The sequence below is a fragment of the Eumetopias jubatus genome, unplaced genomic scaffold (genome assembly GCF_037043125.1).
Source record: "Eumetopias jubatus isolate StellerSeaLion01/CBP00866 unplaced genomic scaffold, mEumJub1_p1.0 scaffold_15, whole genome shotgun sequence".
Classification (NCBI taxonomy): Eukaryota; Metazoa; Chordata; class Mammalia; order Carnivora; family Otariidae; genus Eumetopias; species Eumetopias jubatus.
The window spans coordinates 4,901,598-4,918,334 of NW_028274821.1; the positions used below are offsets into that span (position 1 = coordinate 4,901,598).

At 52.0% G+C, this 16,737-nt stretch overlaps 1 protein-coding gene across 1 annotated transcript; it reads right to left on the bottom strand.

Moving 5' to 3' along the window:
* Nucleotides 1–9,921: 9,921 nt before the first annotated feature.
* Nucleotides 9,922–16,148, bottom strand: LOC114219776 (spermatogenesis-associated protein 31E1-like). Its single transcript, XM_088019216.1, has 6 exons — nucleotides 15,963–16,148; nucleotides 15,175–15,235; nucleotides 14,938–14,946; nucleotides 14,528–14,588; nucleotides 13,090–14,281; nucleotides 9,922–12,795 (listed from the first exon to the last, which is right to left on the bottom strand). Exons 1-6 carry the CDS (start codon nucleotides 16,146–16,148, stop codon nucleotides 9,922–9,924), a joined length of 4,383 nt encoding a protein of 1,460 aa, XP_087875342.1.
* Between the last annotated feature and the right edge of the window lie 589 nt (nucleotides 16,149–16,737).

Consider the following 16,737-nt stretch of genomic DNA (forward strand, 5'->3'; position numbering starts at 1 on the left):
CGTCCACATGCAAAAACAAAACAAAACAAAACAAAACAAAACAAAAGACACCTCAAAATGGATCACAGACCTAAATGTAAAACTATAAAACTCCTAGAAGAAACATAGGAAAAATCCCTGATGACCTTAGGTATGGCAATGACTTTTAGATATGACACCAGAGGCACAATCCACAAAAGAAACAATCGGTAAGCTGGAAATCATAAAAATTAAAAACTTTTGCTCTTTAAAAAAAATGTCAAGAGAATGAGAAGACAAGACACAGACTTAAAAATATCTGCAAGAGACACATCTCATAAAGGATTGTTATCCAGAATACACAGAGAACCAAGCTAGCAAACTGATTCAAAAATGGACAGAAGATCTGGACACTGCACCAAAGAAGTTACATGGGTGGTCAATAAGCATATGAAAAGATCCTCACAATTATATGTCATTAGAGAATTGCAAATTAAAACAACAATGGGACACCCCTAGACACTTAGGAGAATGGCCAAAATCCGGAACACCGACAACACCAAATACTGACGAGGATGTGGAGCAACAAGAATTTGCATTTATGGCCGGTGGGAATGCAAGATGGTGCAGCTGCGTTGGAAGACAGTTGGCGGTTTTTTACAAAACCGAATATACTCTTACCCTACAATCCAACTCTCCCCTTGGAGACTCCTTTTCACCCAGAGGAGTCAAAAACTTATATCTACACAAAAACCTGGACACATGTTTTTAGCAGCTTTTTCCATAATTGCCCAAACTTGGAAGCAACTGAGCTGTCCTTCAGTAAATGAATAGATAAATAAATGGTGTCCATCTAGACAATGGAATATTATTTAGTCCTAAAAAAGAAATGAGCTATCAATCTGTGGAAAGACATGAAGGAAGCTTAAGTGCATAATACTAAGAGAAAGAAGCCAATCTGGAACAGACTGACAGACTTGGGTGGCTATAACACTGAGACCACTATTATGGGAAAACGTTTCATGTGTGTTTTCGTTCAAGTAGGACGATTTTCACATTGGTTATCCATTTTTACCCTGAGATTGCAAAAGAAGGCAGTGATAACAGGACTACAGGATGCATGAACTGTGCTGGAGGAAACAGAGCTAGTTAATAAACAGCTCTCAGCCGTGGATGATGCTGTGTGTCCTTCTGGTCAGCAAGGGACAGGAGTGGATTGGAGTGCTGCCTGCAGACAAGCAGCCCCCTGGATTGCCCTGAGCCACAGGCCGGGATGGTCTGGGAGCCCCGACCAAGTCACCGAGGATGAATGTTCTAGCCAATCCCACATGCACCACTTCCTCCACTCAATGCTCTTCTAAATTCTTCTAAACAAATACATATTTTTATCCCTCAATAAAAATAGTACTGGATGCTTTCTCTACTAGAAAGTTAGAAAATTTGTTTTCCTAGTCTCTCTGTTGGATGAACTGTTATTGTTGTCAAATCACTCAGAAAAATGTTCATCCTGGCCAGCACATCCCCTGGACCAGTGTTCCCCAACACGTCCTCCGACCCACAATATCGAGGAACTCACCAGCAGGTAAAGAGGCTCTTGAATGTGATTTTAGTACCCGAGTAATGACATGGAATCGTATTTATTATCCAAGGGAAAACACAGCCAAGCACAGCAGGGATAACGGCCCCTGGGAGCTCTCTCTGCTTCTTCTCTGTGGTCCCCCTGTGAAATCTGGTCACCTCTCAGCAGTCGAGCATCTCCCTGCGAAGCACTGGGAGAAGGCCCAGCTCCATTCTGGGGATACCCTGTTCTCCTGCTGGCCTCTCTAAAGTGCTCAGAAACCTCCACACAGGCTCTGGTCCCGCTCACCAGAAGTGTCAGAGGGCATCACGAGCTTGTCAGACAGCTCTTCATTTTGATGATTGGGCTTTTAATTCACAATTTGTTCCTGTTCCTAAGCTTTTAGAGCTTTTCGCCAACTTACGAGAAACATCCTGAAAAGGTCGGGTGGCCCTCAACTCTAAATGATTCCTAGTATGTCCTTAAGGCTGATTTCCCCCTGAAAGCTTCTTATCTGCTTTCTCAGAAGAGAGATTTTAACATAAAAATAAATGCACAAGTGAAAAATATTGGCATCTTCACAGCTAATTTTTTAAAAAGATTTATTTCTTTATTATTTTAGGGGGGGAAGGGCCGAGGGAGAGAAAGAGAGAGTCTTAAGCAGGCTCTGTGCTGAGCGTGGAGCCTGACGCAGGGCTCCATCAATCTCATGACCCAGAGATCATGACCTGAACAGAAACCAAGAGTCCACGATGCTTAACCGACTGAGCCACCCAGGCGCCCCCACAGCTAATTCTTTTTTTTTTTTTATTTTTTAAAAGATTTTTCTTTTATTTATGTGAGAGAGAGAGAGAGCATGAGAGGAGGGAGGGTCAGAGGGAGAAGCAGACTCCCTGCTGAGCAGGGAGCCCAGTGCGGGACTCGATCCCGGGACTCCAGGATCATGACCTGAGCCGCAGGCAGTCGCTTAACTGACTGAGCCACCCAGGCGCCCCCCCCCCCCACAGCTACTTCTTAACATATTTTCTGACTTTGGTAAAGAAGGAAGAAAATTTGACAAGTACTTTTGTAGGTAAGTGACAGCATTACATAAATAAAACATTACATGATATTACATAATACAACATTTTATAGTATTTCAGTATTATACAAATAAGTAAAAATAAATAAATTTCCAAATAATATAACACTTTATAAGCTTATATCTTAATTATTTTTATTGAGAATAGGCAAAGCTCTTTTCAACGAACTAGTAAAAGGTGGAACAAGGTTAATTAAAAATGAAAAGAAAAATTTTAAAAATTGAGATTAAGAAAAAATAAAAATAATAAATAAATAAATAAATTGAGATTAAGGCAGCAGCATAAAGGCCTGACACAATCTCCAGGAGGTGAGCGTTCCCAGATGAGAAAGTGAGACCCTAGCCCACCCAGCAGCACCTGGAAAGGAGGGGTGGGTTGAATGTGAACCTCTACCTACTCTCTAGAGAGAGTTTTCAGTGTTGGGAATGTACCCTCACTGCTGTCCCAACAGGGGGCATCCAGGAACCAACTCTGGAAACCTGCTCACGACCCCTTGGCGTTTGGGGACCCAGGGCATGACTGGCCATCCTCGAGACATCCGGGGCCAGGGGTTGCTTTTGGGAGTAAGTGCTCTCCCGGGGTGGAGGGCGATCCAGAGGAACCACTGTGGCCCGGCCGGAGAGGGGAGGCCATGGGAACAGCAAGACCGCTGCCCCGTGATGGGGGCACCGTGGGGCCCGGCTGGCCGACGCGCTGGTCCTTGCTGCAAAGAAGGGCAGGTGCAGGGCTCTGGAAACAGCACAAAATGCCTACGAGAGGAAATCCACTCTGCCCCCTGCCAAGTCCCGGGGGCACCGCTGTGGGCTGGCGGCAGTGCGGTGCCGGCCACCGCAGCCTTCTTGCTCTTTTACTCCCCCAGCCCGTGCTGGGCGATGAGCGGTCCGAACCCGAGATGGGTAAGCAGGTGAGGGCGGTGGGCACGGCTGGGAAGACGAAGCGGCACCAAGCGCGGATGGAGAAGTCCGTGCGTTCCTGCGGCTCCCACACTAGCATCCCGTCGAGGTCAGGCTGCTCTCCCGGAGGACGGAAGCATCGTGTTGAGATGCAGCTTGGCGTTTTGACTCCTACCCGGGACTGTGTGATTTAATGCCTGAAACCAGACCTTCTCTTGTTACTGAAGATAACCAGAGGACCCCCCGATTTCACCCAAGGTGGGAGGACCAGCACCCAGGAGCAGGTGTGAACAGGCAGATGGAGAGAACAGAGTTGGTTTTGAACTACCACAGGAGTCCAGCTTGTTCAAGGCAAATGAAGGAAAAGCTTTGGGGTTACAGAGTCCTTTACAATCAGAATGAATTAGGAAAGACCTACTAAACACTGTGTTGCAAAAAAATGATTTGGTGATTACTTGAAAGAACATTGTTCACTTTCTCAGAGAGGGTTTTTGATTTTTAATACATTAAAAAACACTAGCTTTTGCGTGAGAATATTTAATTCTGTAAGGGGCACCTGGGTGGCTCAGATGGTTAGGCGTCTGCCTTCGGCTCGGGTCATGATCCCAGGGTCCCGGGATCGAGCCCCACATCGGGCTCCTGGCTCGGCGGGGAGCCTGCTTCTCCCTCTGCCTCTCTCCCTGGTTATGCTCTCTCTCTCTCTGTATCTCTGTGTCTCAAATGAATAAATAAAATCTTTAAGAAAACATTTAATTCTGTAAAAAATAACTAATTGTGTGTACTTAGTTTTACAGATGAAAATGACTTGGAAATAATAGTATGAAAACATAAAACATAAAAACTAATAAGCAATAATAGCAACAGCATTCAATACTTGCTAAGCAAAGTGTTTCACAATTTGAACTCATTTTCCCTTCGCTGCAACGCTATTAACTTGGATCCCCATTTTCCGGGTCAAGGAAATGAAGTCTGGGGGCACTGGGTGACTTGCCCAAGTCACAGAACTGGTAAGTGGAAAGTTTAGCTTACTCGGGGGACACACACTGCAGAATAAATGCACACGCTCTGCAGAGGATTTACTGACGCTGGACATGGGCGTGGGAAGGGTTAGCGGCATAAAGTTACTGCAGGTGTAAGAAGAAGGAAGGATGGTGGTCTGGCTTCTGAGGTTTAAGGGCAGTGCCTGAGCTGAAAGAGGTCCATCTGGCTGGACTTCTGGCTGAAGTAGTCGTTGGAAGTAAATGGCACAGGTTGTGGAAGCCACAGGGAGCACGTGGGGGTGCGTCCAGGTTCTGGACTCAGAGGAGTGAGGCGGAGCTGCAGACGTCCTTACGGTGAGTGGGGAAACACCGCACCGACATGCTTCCAGCCGGAGAACCCTGTCCCCCACTTTTGCCGTGAGAGGTGCTACCCTGCCTGGCGTGCACTATTTTATACTTATCTGCAAGTTACTTTGCTCCGTGGTACAGTGTGGCCATGGAGAGCACCGGTGCCTGACATGGGCTCTCCCGGTTACCATAGCGCAGGACGCGGGGGCAGGACCAGGGAAGGCTCCCCGGCACACCCGAGTCATGGAGACCCGCCTCTGTGTGGGAAAAGCAGCAATGCACGTGGCCACGGGCTCGATTCTGAACACCGATCCTGTTCCTGGAAATGATTATGTATCTGACGCCCCTCCGAGAGGTGGCAACCGTTGGGAAATCCTCTGGATCTGGATGTTCTCTACGGTGCCCCCATGCTGTGAGCACCACAGAAAGTGGAGCTGTGTGTATTTGGGAACACTTCCGGAAGTTTCTGGTGATAAAGTAAAAGCGTATGAAACTTTGGTGGCCTATTAAGAGGAACGCTCTTAAGGGTGAACACTGTAGACTGAATACTTTTTTTTTTTTTTTTTTGCCTTTTGGGAAAAGATCTTTACCCTGTGGAGTAATAAAAAATTATCACATAATTGCCACCCTCCACATTTTGTTCTCAAATACCTGATTTATGGAAATCAGTGTGAGGCCTGTTTTAAATATAAATTGTTTTCAAAACTAAGCTTGTAACATATCCTGAATAGAATGTAGAGAGCCTGGTGGATTAAAAATAACTTCATTTTCAGCAAAATGGAGATCTGTGTTTGTTATTTCCTCCATTATGTTTAGTTTTTGATTTCCATTTCTGTTTGGTATCTATAAATGGTGAAATGTTCATCAGACTTACAGGAGGTGAATCTTGTTAAAAATAAAATACAGGGAGCCATGAAGTCTGGAAATATTCAGTGTTTTTCTAATAGATTGAACCCTCTTAACTGTTTCTTCTAGGGTGAAAGTACAAGTTTATGTGGTAGAAATTGTACCCACAAATCATCGGAGGCTACCTATGACGGGTGTGCGTGCCGTAACTGATGGGAATGTTGCTTTAGTGCACATTAGTTCATTGAAATTTTACACAGTTTACTGAACCATGAATTGTTAGTGAGGGAAACACATTCACATGTCATAGGGATAAACTATTATGGACGTTTCTGTATGTTTGCAGACTTCATGGCTACGCTGAACGACTTTAATTCAAAAGACTGAATAATAATAACTCCCTTAAATCTGATTGAGTCAACTAGGAAAGGATATACTGCTCTTTGTAAAGCATTTCCTGGACGAAAATTTTCCTAATTGGCCCCATTTTGTTCTGATCAGTAACCTGTTCTGCATTAGCTACACTAAAAAATAAAAAATACTATCGAATACGATAAGACATCCACGACCATATTCCATCATTTTGTGATTCAATGACGTAAGGGAGTAAGGGAGAATAGAAGGGCATTTCTTGTTGAAATAAATGGGCCAAAGAGCTTCCATGTTAGCTCTGCTTCTCTTAACGAAGACTGACCCTGTCATCCCGATGGATCATCTGAGAGACTTAACCAGGGACACATCCTTGGCAGCGGTCATTAAAATAGATTTTAACAAGGCAAGAAAAGCGAGTTGCTTATGAGTAGCAAGAAATATGCATATACTCTCATTAAAATGCACCCTTTGGAAAGTGTTAGTTCTATAATGTGAGGATTTTGATGATTAGTGTACACTTTTTCTGTACATTAATGTACACTTTATTAATGTACACTTCCTTCACTTTAGATATGAAGATGTCCCTTCTAGTAATTAGCTCATGTGCATATCTTGTAGATTAAATGATACATTTTGTAAGTTTTCTAACTCTTTGAAACAATGTGTCCTTTTTAAGCCCTATAATGAATACAAAATGGAGCCTGATTGCCTGAGTCTCGCAAAATGTGCATTTTTAAAAGAATTATTTAAAAAGGGAATCCTCCCAAGTAGTACATCAGTTTAAGCTAGCCTGAACATTAAGACTTTGTCACATCTGGAAATATGTGTAATCTCATTTGAGGGCGTTACCACATTTTAAGGAAAAAAATTTAAGAAGTATAATTTTTACCAGAGGATAAAATAGAAATATTTTTAGATACCTGACTCATTTGTAAAAATCTTCACATAACTGTGAGCCTGTTTCCTTTAAAAATAAGACAAAGCTCACAAACCTGACACAGCTATTATGTGCGAAATAACATCCCAGCCCCCTGGGAAGTGAGAGTCCAGATTTTTGCTGGTTTATTTTATTCCTCCAGCCGACTTGCCACAAGCCTTTACCATGTTTCCAAAGTAAGGAAGTCAGCCATCTTGAATTCAGATCTTCAAAAAATATGACGCGGACATCCTTTGACTAGACATTAGTAAAACTCGACAAGATATGTTCTTTCATTGGAGGTTGGCGGCATTTTGCTTGTGCTTTCCTTTCTCTAAACTGTGGTTCGAACAAGCTAATGAAAACCTGTGGAGGGGAGAGTGTGCAGATCTACAGGTGGAATCTGTAATTCTTTTGCTTGGGGTCAAGGACCTAGCGAAAGGATAAACATTCATGAGCCTTTCCCCAGGCGGAGAGCCCCATGTGGGAAAATGCTGACAATGTCCCAGAGTCTGGGGTTCTCAGGCGGGCACAGCCTCATCCTGCACTGCAGTTTGCTAAGTGGTTTCAGATCCACTATGAAGGTCCTGTCACTGTGTGGCTGCTCGGCTCCTAAAGAGTGACTCTGAGGTGTCAAGCTCTGTGTGGGACCTCTCAGAGAGGAGGCTCTGTGCGGGATTTCCCAGTGTTCGTCTCTGTGGGTGTTCTCTCAGTGTGGGGTCCTTGGATGTGAGGTCTCTCTGTGTGGATCTGTGAGATAGGTATTTCTGTGGGTCTCAGGGTGTGAGTCTCTATGGGAGGTCTTTGTGTAGGGTCTTGCTGTGGGTTCTCTTTGTGGGATCTCTGTATGGGGTCTGTGTGTGGGGTCATGGTGTAGGTCTCCGCGGGAGGTCTCTGTATGGGGTCTCTGTCAGAGGTCTCCGTGTGGGTCTCTGTCAGAGCTCTCTGTGTGGGGTCTCTGTGTGGGTCTGTCAGAGGTCTCTGTGTGGGTCTGTCAGAGGTCTCTGTGTGAGGTCTCTGTGTGGGTCTGTCGGGGGTCTCTGTATGGGGTCTGTGTGTGGGGTCATGGTGTAGGTCTCCGTGGGAGGTCTCTGTGTGGGTCTGTCAGAGGTCTCTGCGTGGGGTCTCCGCGCAGGTCTGTCGGGGGTCTCCGCGCGGGTCTGTCGGGGGTCTCCGCGCGGGTCTGTCGGGGTCTCTGCACCGTCTGGCAGGAGAGGGGCCGAGGGCCTTGCTCCTTCCTGTTTCTGGCTGTTCCACCAGCATCCTGTCCGTGGCTCCTCTCCCGGCAGGAGCGTGGGGTGCACGTCTGCTTCCCCACCTCCCGACCCCCCTGCTGCTGCCCCCGGGAGGACCTAGCAGCCGCCAGGCTCAGGGACCCGGCCTTGGGCCGCCCGCCCCGAGCTCCTGAGGGCCCCGCGCGCCCCCTGTCCTGGTCCCTCCTCCCCTGGGTCCTGTGCGCGGGGCCAGCGCTGGGCCCACCCTGGGGGCCTCGGGGCAGGACGGGGCTCCAGAGAGAAGCTGCGGCGGAGCAGGCCTGCGCCCGCTGCGCCCCGCCGCCCGGGTGCCCCCGCGCGCGTGGGGTCCTGAGGGCCTGCGGCAGGGCCGTGCCTGCTGCCGTCGGGTCGGGGTTCCTCCCGGAGCAGGACTCCCGCCCACGGGAGCGATGTGTGTGGGCCCCCGGAGGAGGCCGTCGGGCCGGGAACAGGGCCGGCAGGGGCCCCTCCGGGCCTGCGCCCGCCTCCTGGACAGGTCCGCTCCGGCCGGTGGGGGACGAGCCCCAGCCGATGAGCTCCTCCCCCTCCGGGCTCTGGGGAGACCGAGACCGGGATCCGGGCAGGACTGGCCCCCAGGGCCAGGGCCGTGGCCTTGAGCGCCCGCCAGTGCCCTGGGAGCTGTCCGCGGGCCGCACAGGTGAGTAAAGGTCACAGGCTCCGAGTCTATTCCGAGGCCCCCGGTCCTGTGCAATCTTATCAAATGACGCAAAAATGAAGCTTCTCTGCCCGAAGGCCTTGCTGCCCCGGCCGCCTGACCCTCCGTGTGGGAGCCGCAGGGGGCTTCTTTCCACCTGGGCCCGGCCGCCGGACTGGGGGGGCACCCTGCGGGGACAGCCGCAGGGCCTCCTAACTTCTCTCCACCGGGCCTGGAGGTGGCAGTGGGACCCCGCGGGTCCTCGGTCGTCACACCAGGGAGGGGCACGCCATGTCGCTTCGCCTCCTGCCTGGAGTCCCCCCCCCCCAGGTGCAGTGTCCCTCTGCCTCCCAGCCACACCCCTGCTCCATCCCCCAGAAGGGGAAGGGGTGGCTGGTGAGCAGCCCCGTCACTGGTCTGGGGTAGGGCAGACTGGGGCGCAGGGGCCTCTGTGCTCCCCACCTGCACACCCCCAGGGCCGTGAGCATGCTCCGCCCTTGCTGCTCCAGAGCATGGGGGGGGGTGACACTGAGCTAAGAGGGGCTCCCGGCCGATGTCAACCCAGCTTCATCGGGGAGGGAAGGGCTCCTGGGTGGCCGTCCCCTACTCCCCCAGGAGATGGGCAGCAGGATTTCCCCCTCCTCTGCACTCAGGGCCAACCTTGCACCTCCAAGCTCCACGCCCCGCTCTGACATAGGACTCTGTCTTCCACACGTCCTGGAGCCCGAGGGGGATTTCTGCCTCTGCAGACCCTCCCTACAGCCACCCAAGTTCAAGGTAGAGAGAAAGCAGGAGAGGACGGGCGGAGCCAGATGCTGGTCTTGGTCTCGTTCATCTTGTCATGGAAACCGAAGGCGTGTGAGGGAGGGGGTGGGGGTGTACCCCACGGTCCCCCTCCCTCCAAGGCCCCATCCCTCTGGAAGCCAAAGCAGGCACTCAGGGAGAGCAGACCTTGATCCTTCCCTTCCCCCGAGCGGGGCACAGACAGGGGCCAGCATCTCTCATGAGACAAAAACATTTATTTTGGGGAAACAATAAAAACTGTGGTCCAGAGAAGCCATTAGCCCATAGAGGATGTGCTAACATGAGAATAAAAAGTTCTTCTCTGCACCGTTTGCATTTTTTCTTGGAGAAAAGCTGTCCTACCAGGAAAGGCATGAGAAGCACACACTGACTGGCCAGATGAGACATATCTTTGAAGGAGGCAGTGCCTTGGGCAGTGGGGGTGCAGAGGGCGGCCCGAAGCTCCTGGCACCACGGACCCGTGCTGGCAGGGTCTGCCTGGGCACCCCGGCACCCTGGCTGGGAAGGCCCACCTATTGTCCCTGCTTCTGATCCACTCGGTCTTGTTGGCATAGCTGTGGCCCTTGGGGGTGCCTTGCTGATTGGCAGCTGTCTTTCTCATCACTCTCCTCTGCTCTTGATAGGAGAGGACTCTGTGGTAGCAGACATTGGGACCTGCTGAAGCCTGGAGATCCCTTTGGCACCAGCTGAACTCCGGGGCCCTAACCCCATGGTGAGGCAACATTTTCTCCTGTAGGATCTGTCCCACAGCTGTCATGAGCACCTGAGCCTTGGCAGTTGCACTGTCCACAGTTGACCTGCCTATGACTGGTCTCCGACGCCGGGATGATGAAGACTTGCCTTTTTGAAGGGACTCTTGCAGTCCTTTGCCTTTACTGGGAAAAAACCACTGTATGAAGTGCCTCATCCTTCTTCTGAAGTAGCTTTCTGGAGGAACCGTCTCCTTTTTCAGCAAGAGTTGGCAGGCCTTGCTTCCTGAGGACTCCACTGCGTCCTTGTGCTGGGCAGTGTGGCTCATCTCCCTGTTGTGGCGGATCTTTAGTGCTGACAACTCTTTTTCAGGCTCTCTCCGGCTGGGCCTCCTGTAGTACTCTCTCTCAGCAGTGGACACAGATGACTTGCTCCGGCTCTTATACTGGTCCCGCAGTCCCAGGGGCTCTGACTGCCTCTGGATTTTCTGTCCGCTTGATCTGAGGCCATACAGCACCTGGGAAGTTGGACCAGGTGCTTCACTGGACCCACTCTGGAAGCCAGACAGAGACCCCTGAGAAGCCAAGATGTCTGCGGCGAGGAATACATTGGACTGACAGTCTTGAAGAAGGCTGTCGGTGGCACAGTCTTGAAGGAGGACACCAGTTTCACAGTCTTGAAGGAGCACGCTGGCGGCATTGTCTTGAGGCTGATTCTCTGACTTCATCAACTTCCGGAGCTCAAACTCTCTGAACTGTGCATCAAAGAATAGCTCTTCTGGGTCTTGGGTGAACAACTCTGTAGGTGGCGAGGGGCTGTCACTTTTCTCTGAAGACCCTGATCTTCTCAGATCCGCACGGATGGTTTGGTTGTTGGCCCACACACTGGGTTCCAAGGTGACTCCCCAAGCAGGGGCCTCCTCGACCTCCCCCGCCTCCCTGGACTCTTTGGCACTCAAATACTGGGACTCTAAGTTGAGCTCTAGCACTTTTATGCTATAGCAGGAGTCTTGTGAGGCCTGACCCCCACTCTCCCTTGGCTCACTCGTGGCCGTTGCTGGACTTGGACTTGACTCCAGGCTGCTATTCATAAGAGTCCCTGAGGCAGGTTCCCTGTGCCAGATTCTGCCCACAAAGCGGTATGGGAGGGTCTGAGAAGGTGACCTGGCCTCCCGTCCAGCCAGAGGGGCCTCCGAGGGCCCACGGCCATCACGTGGTGGGGTCCCTTGCAGGGCCTGCTGGGTTTCCTCACATGTAGGCTGGGGAGCAGGGAGAGGACGCCCCAAGCTGGGATAAGACTCTTCTACCGCCTCCTCTGCTTGATGGGGCCGAGGAGGTTTTCCCAAGAACTCGGTTTTGGGGCATGCCTTAGATACACAGGTGGCTAAGCGGGTAGTAGAGGACCGGGGAAAGAAGAAGCTCTTTTTCAACTTAAAGAGATTTATAGGCTTGAGGACCTTGAGGGGTAGGCTCCACCTGTGCTTCACCCGAAACCTTGTAATATGTGCTTCCAGCATCCGTTGAGTGTACGGACTGAGGATGGAAAAATTGTGGGAGGTGGTCCTGTAGGGTTCCCAACCCTCGGAAAATGCTGGCTTTCCAGTTTTCCTGTGAGTGCTTGGCTTTCTGAGAAGGTCCAAGGCATGGTGGGCAGCGAGCCTGGAACGATGAACATCCGCAGGGATCTGACCTTCTCTGATCTGTCCCAACTTCCTGCCCAAATGGGCTCTTAGGACCTTCTCTGGGTGCTTCTTGTCTGCACTGCTTGTTGCAGGTTTCAAGTCTGTGTCTGACTCCTCAGAATTTATTCCTGGAGCCTTACCTGGAGAGCTCGCCGAGCCCCTGTGTAGATCTTTCCGGATCCTCCCTGCAGTAGAGCTTGAATCCTTGTCCAGGCTTTTCCTGGGCATGGTCCTTGCTGGGTACCTGGACCCAGTCCTCGGTGTAGCCTGGCAGCTTCCGTCTGTAGAGTCAGACTCAGACGCGGGCCTGTGCCGGCTGATTGCCTGTGGCACCTTCTGGAACTCTCTGTGAGGCTGTAACCGCTTCACAGATAGCTGGATCCTGCGGGACAGGCCACTTTGGTGCTTCATGAACTTCTTCCAAAGGTGCCACTCCAGTTGCTTCCGGAGCTCAGGGTTGATCAAGTCCCTGGGAAGGACAGAGACTGACCCATGGCCCTGGGGGTCCTGGCCATCCTGTGGAAGGTCGGGAGAACCTTGGCTAAAGACTTCCTGAGATCTTTTCACCACAGCAGGTAAGGCCCTGCCCCTTTCTAGTTGCTTCTTCAAAAAGTGACATTCCAGGTTTTGAATTGCATTTGAGGTGAAAGATGGTGTCTTCTGGGATTCAGGGCAAGATACCTCATAGGTCCCCATCTCAGGTGGAAGAGAAGATGGTCCGATTGGGACAGAGGGTGCAAAGTGGGCCTGGGGCTGGGGCTGATCCAGAGGCAGGCGCTGGGGCTGAGCCCGAGGGAGGGGCTGGGGCTGGGACTGATCCAGAAGCAGGTGCTGGGGCTGAGCCTGAGGGAGGGACTGGGGCTGGGGCTGATCCAGGGGCTGGGGCTTGGGCTGGGGCTGAGCCAGAGGCAGAGGCAGAGGCAGGTGCTGGGGCTGAGCCAGAGGCAGGGGCAGGTGCTGGGGCTGAGCCAGAGGCAGGGGCAGGTGCTGGGGCTGAGCCAGAGGCAGGGGCAGGTGCTGGGGCTGAGCCAGAGGCAGGTGCTGGGGCTGAGCCAGAGGCAGGGGCAGGGGCTGGAGCTGAGCCAGAGGCAGGGGCTGGGACTGGGACAAGCCCAGGGTGAAGGGTTGGGGCTGGGCCAAAGTGTCAGATAATGACTGGGTCAGTGAAAGATGTGGAGCTATGTTGTCCTGAATTTGGAGTGGCAAGGCATGAGAGAGTTCATTGAATTGGACAGACGGGAACTCCAGTGGGGAATCAGTCACGCCGACAGTGGCCACCAGGGACTCACTGTGCAGAAAGGGGAGACCCCAGAAGAGCTGGTTGCATTTCTGCTGTAAATTGTCCCCCGAAGTCTTGGGATGTGGGGGCTTCTCAGGACTGAGCGGCTGTTTTGGTTTGCCTCTCAAGCTCCAGAAGTGTTGGTCACCCATGGTGTCCTGCTTGTCACCTGGCGACTTGAACATTCTCCCAAAAGAGGTCAGGTGGTGGTCTGATTCTTCCTTCTCTTCCTTCTCCTTCTGGGTCTTCAGATCTGTTCTCTTGGCGATTAGTATCTCCAGAAGCTTCTGGATGTCAAGGTTGATGAAAGGGGGGATTCCAGTCTCTCCCTGTCTGTGTGCGGGGTCTCCCCAGAACAAGGCCTCTGGTAGGCGGTGGGCCAGAGGCTCTTGATGGGACTCCAAGCGTGTGGAGGTGGAGAGGGTCCAGGTTTTGGGAGCCGCCTGCCACCAGGACAGGGCTGAGATGGGACAGCTTGAGCGGCCCAGGCCCGAGATGGCTGGGACAGAGGAAGCTAACCAAGGGGTGTGTGGAGACGAGCTCTGTGGGACGGGGTGCAGTGGGGGTGCCGTTGAGTCACACTGAGGGAGAGTCAGAGGAGAGGCTGGCTGCTCCAGGGCCAAGGAGGCTGTCAGAGGCGGAGGGCAGGCTTCTGAAGGAGGGAGCCATGGTGGGGAAGGGGGAAGAGCAAGTGGCTGGTGTGAAAAGCCATCTGGGGGAAGGAAAGGCTCCGATGGCCAGGAAGTACTCAGGGAGGAGTGTGCATGAACAGAAACTGAGGAGGTCCGGGGTAGAGGGTGTCCCGTCAGAGGAGCGGGGGAAGGTGATGGGGCCACGGTAGGAGCATCTTCCATAGGCTCCCTGCATGGCTGATGGGCTCCAGCAGGCACTCCTCTGCGCACCTGCCCAGGGGCCGCTCGATGTAAGAGCTGAAAGCGCCCCTGGTCAGAGACCCTCGCCAGGTGGCTGTGGAAGACAGGAGGTGTGAGCCGAAGCCAGGAGCAGGGGGGTCAGGAGGGTGGGCCCCACGGCCCTCCACGTCCCCACACCCACTTCACAATTCTCCTGCCGTCCCTCGTCCCAGGGCTTTAGCCACACTGTCCCCGTGGCTCCTCCCAGACCCCCAGAACAGCCCCAGGGTGCCTGCAGCCCTGGGCTCACACCATAGACTCTGGGAGGAGCACCCAGGAGAGAAGGGGGAAGGTTCTTTACCTTTGCAGAAGGGAAAACAGGTCCTGAACCTCTTCCAGTTCTTGCAGGCAATCTCTGCAAGCTGGAAACAGGAGACCGGGTCATAGAGCTGAAGGCGGGGGCCCAGGGGTCTTACAGGAGGCCGAGTACAATGTCCCTTTAGGGGAGACCTTTGAGGGATTAGACTCGGGAGCCCCAAACATCAGTGTCCAAGGCTGCATGCCTGCACAGTGATAGCAAAGCCCATGATGGGGATTGCTTTGTCCTTTACAAAGTGCTTCCCCATTTGTGACCTTGTTGGGGGAGAAAGGACCAGGTCGCCTCACAGAGAAATCTGAGCAAAGTTGGGCAATTTGTCCACAGTTGGAGCTGGAGGTCCCGCCTCCCAGTCCAGGCCCTGGGGCCCGTGCTGGGCGACACCAATTTCCAACCCCTCAGGGCTTTGTTCTGGCCCAGAATCTGGAAGCATCCGGGTTCCACTCTCCCTCCCAGGAGCCCCTCCCCCCCAGGAGCCCCTCCCCGTTCCTAGGAGCCCCTCCCCCTCCCAGGGCTCTGTTTCCTGAGTGATGGGCTCAGGCCCTGGTGTCCTGGAGATGGTGGGGCTGGGCCCTCAGAGCAGAGGGGGATGGTGTAACTGGTGTGCGCAGGGCTGAGTGGCAGATGCTCACCTTTCAGAGTCTGGTTTTTCTTCTTGCTTCTGTTGTTCCTTCTCCATGGCTCTGCTTGATACTGAGATGAGAGAACACGGGGAGGCTGGGACCCCCACCCCCCCCGCAGCAGATGTTCGCTGCTCATGAACAATGTGACTTCCTACATTTAACTAAGGGGGGCTGTGGTTTTCTATCATTTTACTCATTTCCTTTTCAAAATGGATAAAAATGTTTTCAGTTTTCCTTCTTTGAAGAATGTACAGGAGGATTTTCTGAGAAATTTGTCACTGTTCCTCTGCTCAAGAAACACACGTATTCCCAGACCTGTGGGTGCATCTGAGCTCCTTCACGTAGGACCCCGCTTCCCGAGGCCAGAGCCCCACTCCAGCCGCTACTCGGGGCCTCCTGGGCTCAGCACTGCCCTCGATCAGCGCCGACAGAGGAACATTCACCTGATACACCTGCCCCGGGAAGGTGGCTGGTGAACCGGTGCCCAGGGGCCTGACCTCTGCTAGAGATGCAGCTCCTAGCCGCCGGTCCTTGGCCACTGGTCACTGTGTCTGGGACATTGTCCTGGAGTCCTCCACCACACCTGGACTCCTGGCCTGAGATCTTTGGGTAGAAATCCTTGTGCCCCTCTAACCCCTGCCTAGTCTGGTTTATGCTTGGATGAATGGTGTTCTATTCTTTCCTGAGAATACATGTTCTATTCTTCCCCATCTCTCCATTAATTCAGAAAAATGGAAATAGTAATACAAAAGGAGATAGAATCATACTCTGCTGGGTCTGGGTCAAGGGTTCCTTACCTTCCTGATGTTTCTGTGTTTCTTGCGTGGTGGTAAGGACGGATTAGTCTGGAAGTAGGATAGTAATAGGAAGAAGAGCGCCAGTCCACACGGGAAGGCGAGGACGATGTTAAGTGCCCAGGAAGAGGCACTGGAGCTCAGCCAACCACCAGTAATGCTTTTCTGAGGGAAGAGGTAATTCTGCATCTCTTTCCTCTGAAATTCATTAGTACCAGATTGCACTGCTGCCCTCAGGCAACTGAGCACTGCGCGTGTACTTGCGGACACAAAACCTAGGCCCACATCACAGAGCTGTGGTCTGGTCACAAAGGGCTCTTGAGGGCAGGTAGGGGACACAAGTAGCTGGACCACAGCCCCTTCCCACCACCCAGCCCTGTAGCTCCATCATCCCTCCACCCTCCCAGGCCTGACACTCCTACCTTCTCACCCTGCTAGAGATAGACCTTTGTCAACTTGCTATACATCCTGCTTGGAACTCAGATAATACCTGGTTCCCTTGAGATCTCTACTTGCGCTCCAACAGTTTCATAGCTTTAAAAAATCTGGAGTTGTCCTTGGAATTTTGGTTAATTCCCAGGAACTTTTGCCCTCTGTCTGCAGCTTCAATCTCCCCACATAATATGTTTTTGCCTTGTATCACCCTAGTACAAAAGAAACTCAAATTTCTTTTGTGCTTTTTTAGCCATGGATATTTTGAAAACATCTTACGATGTTTTATTTCAGTTCATCTCCACTATCTTCAGCTAGAGGGACTGAGAAAATTAATGATTATTCA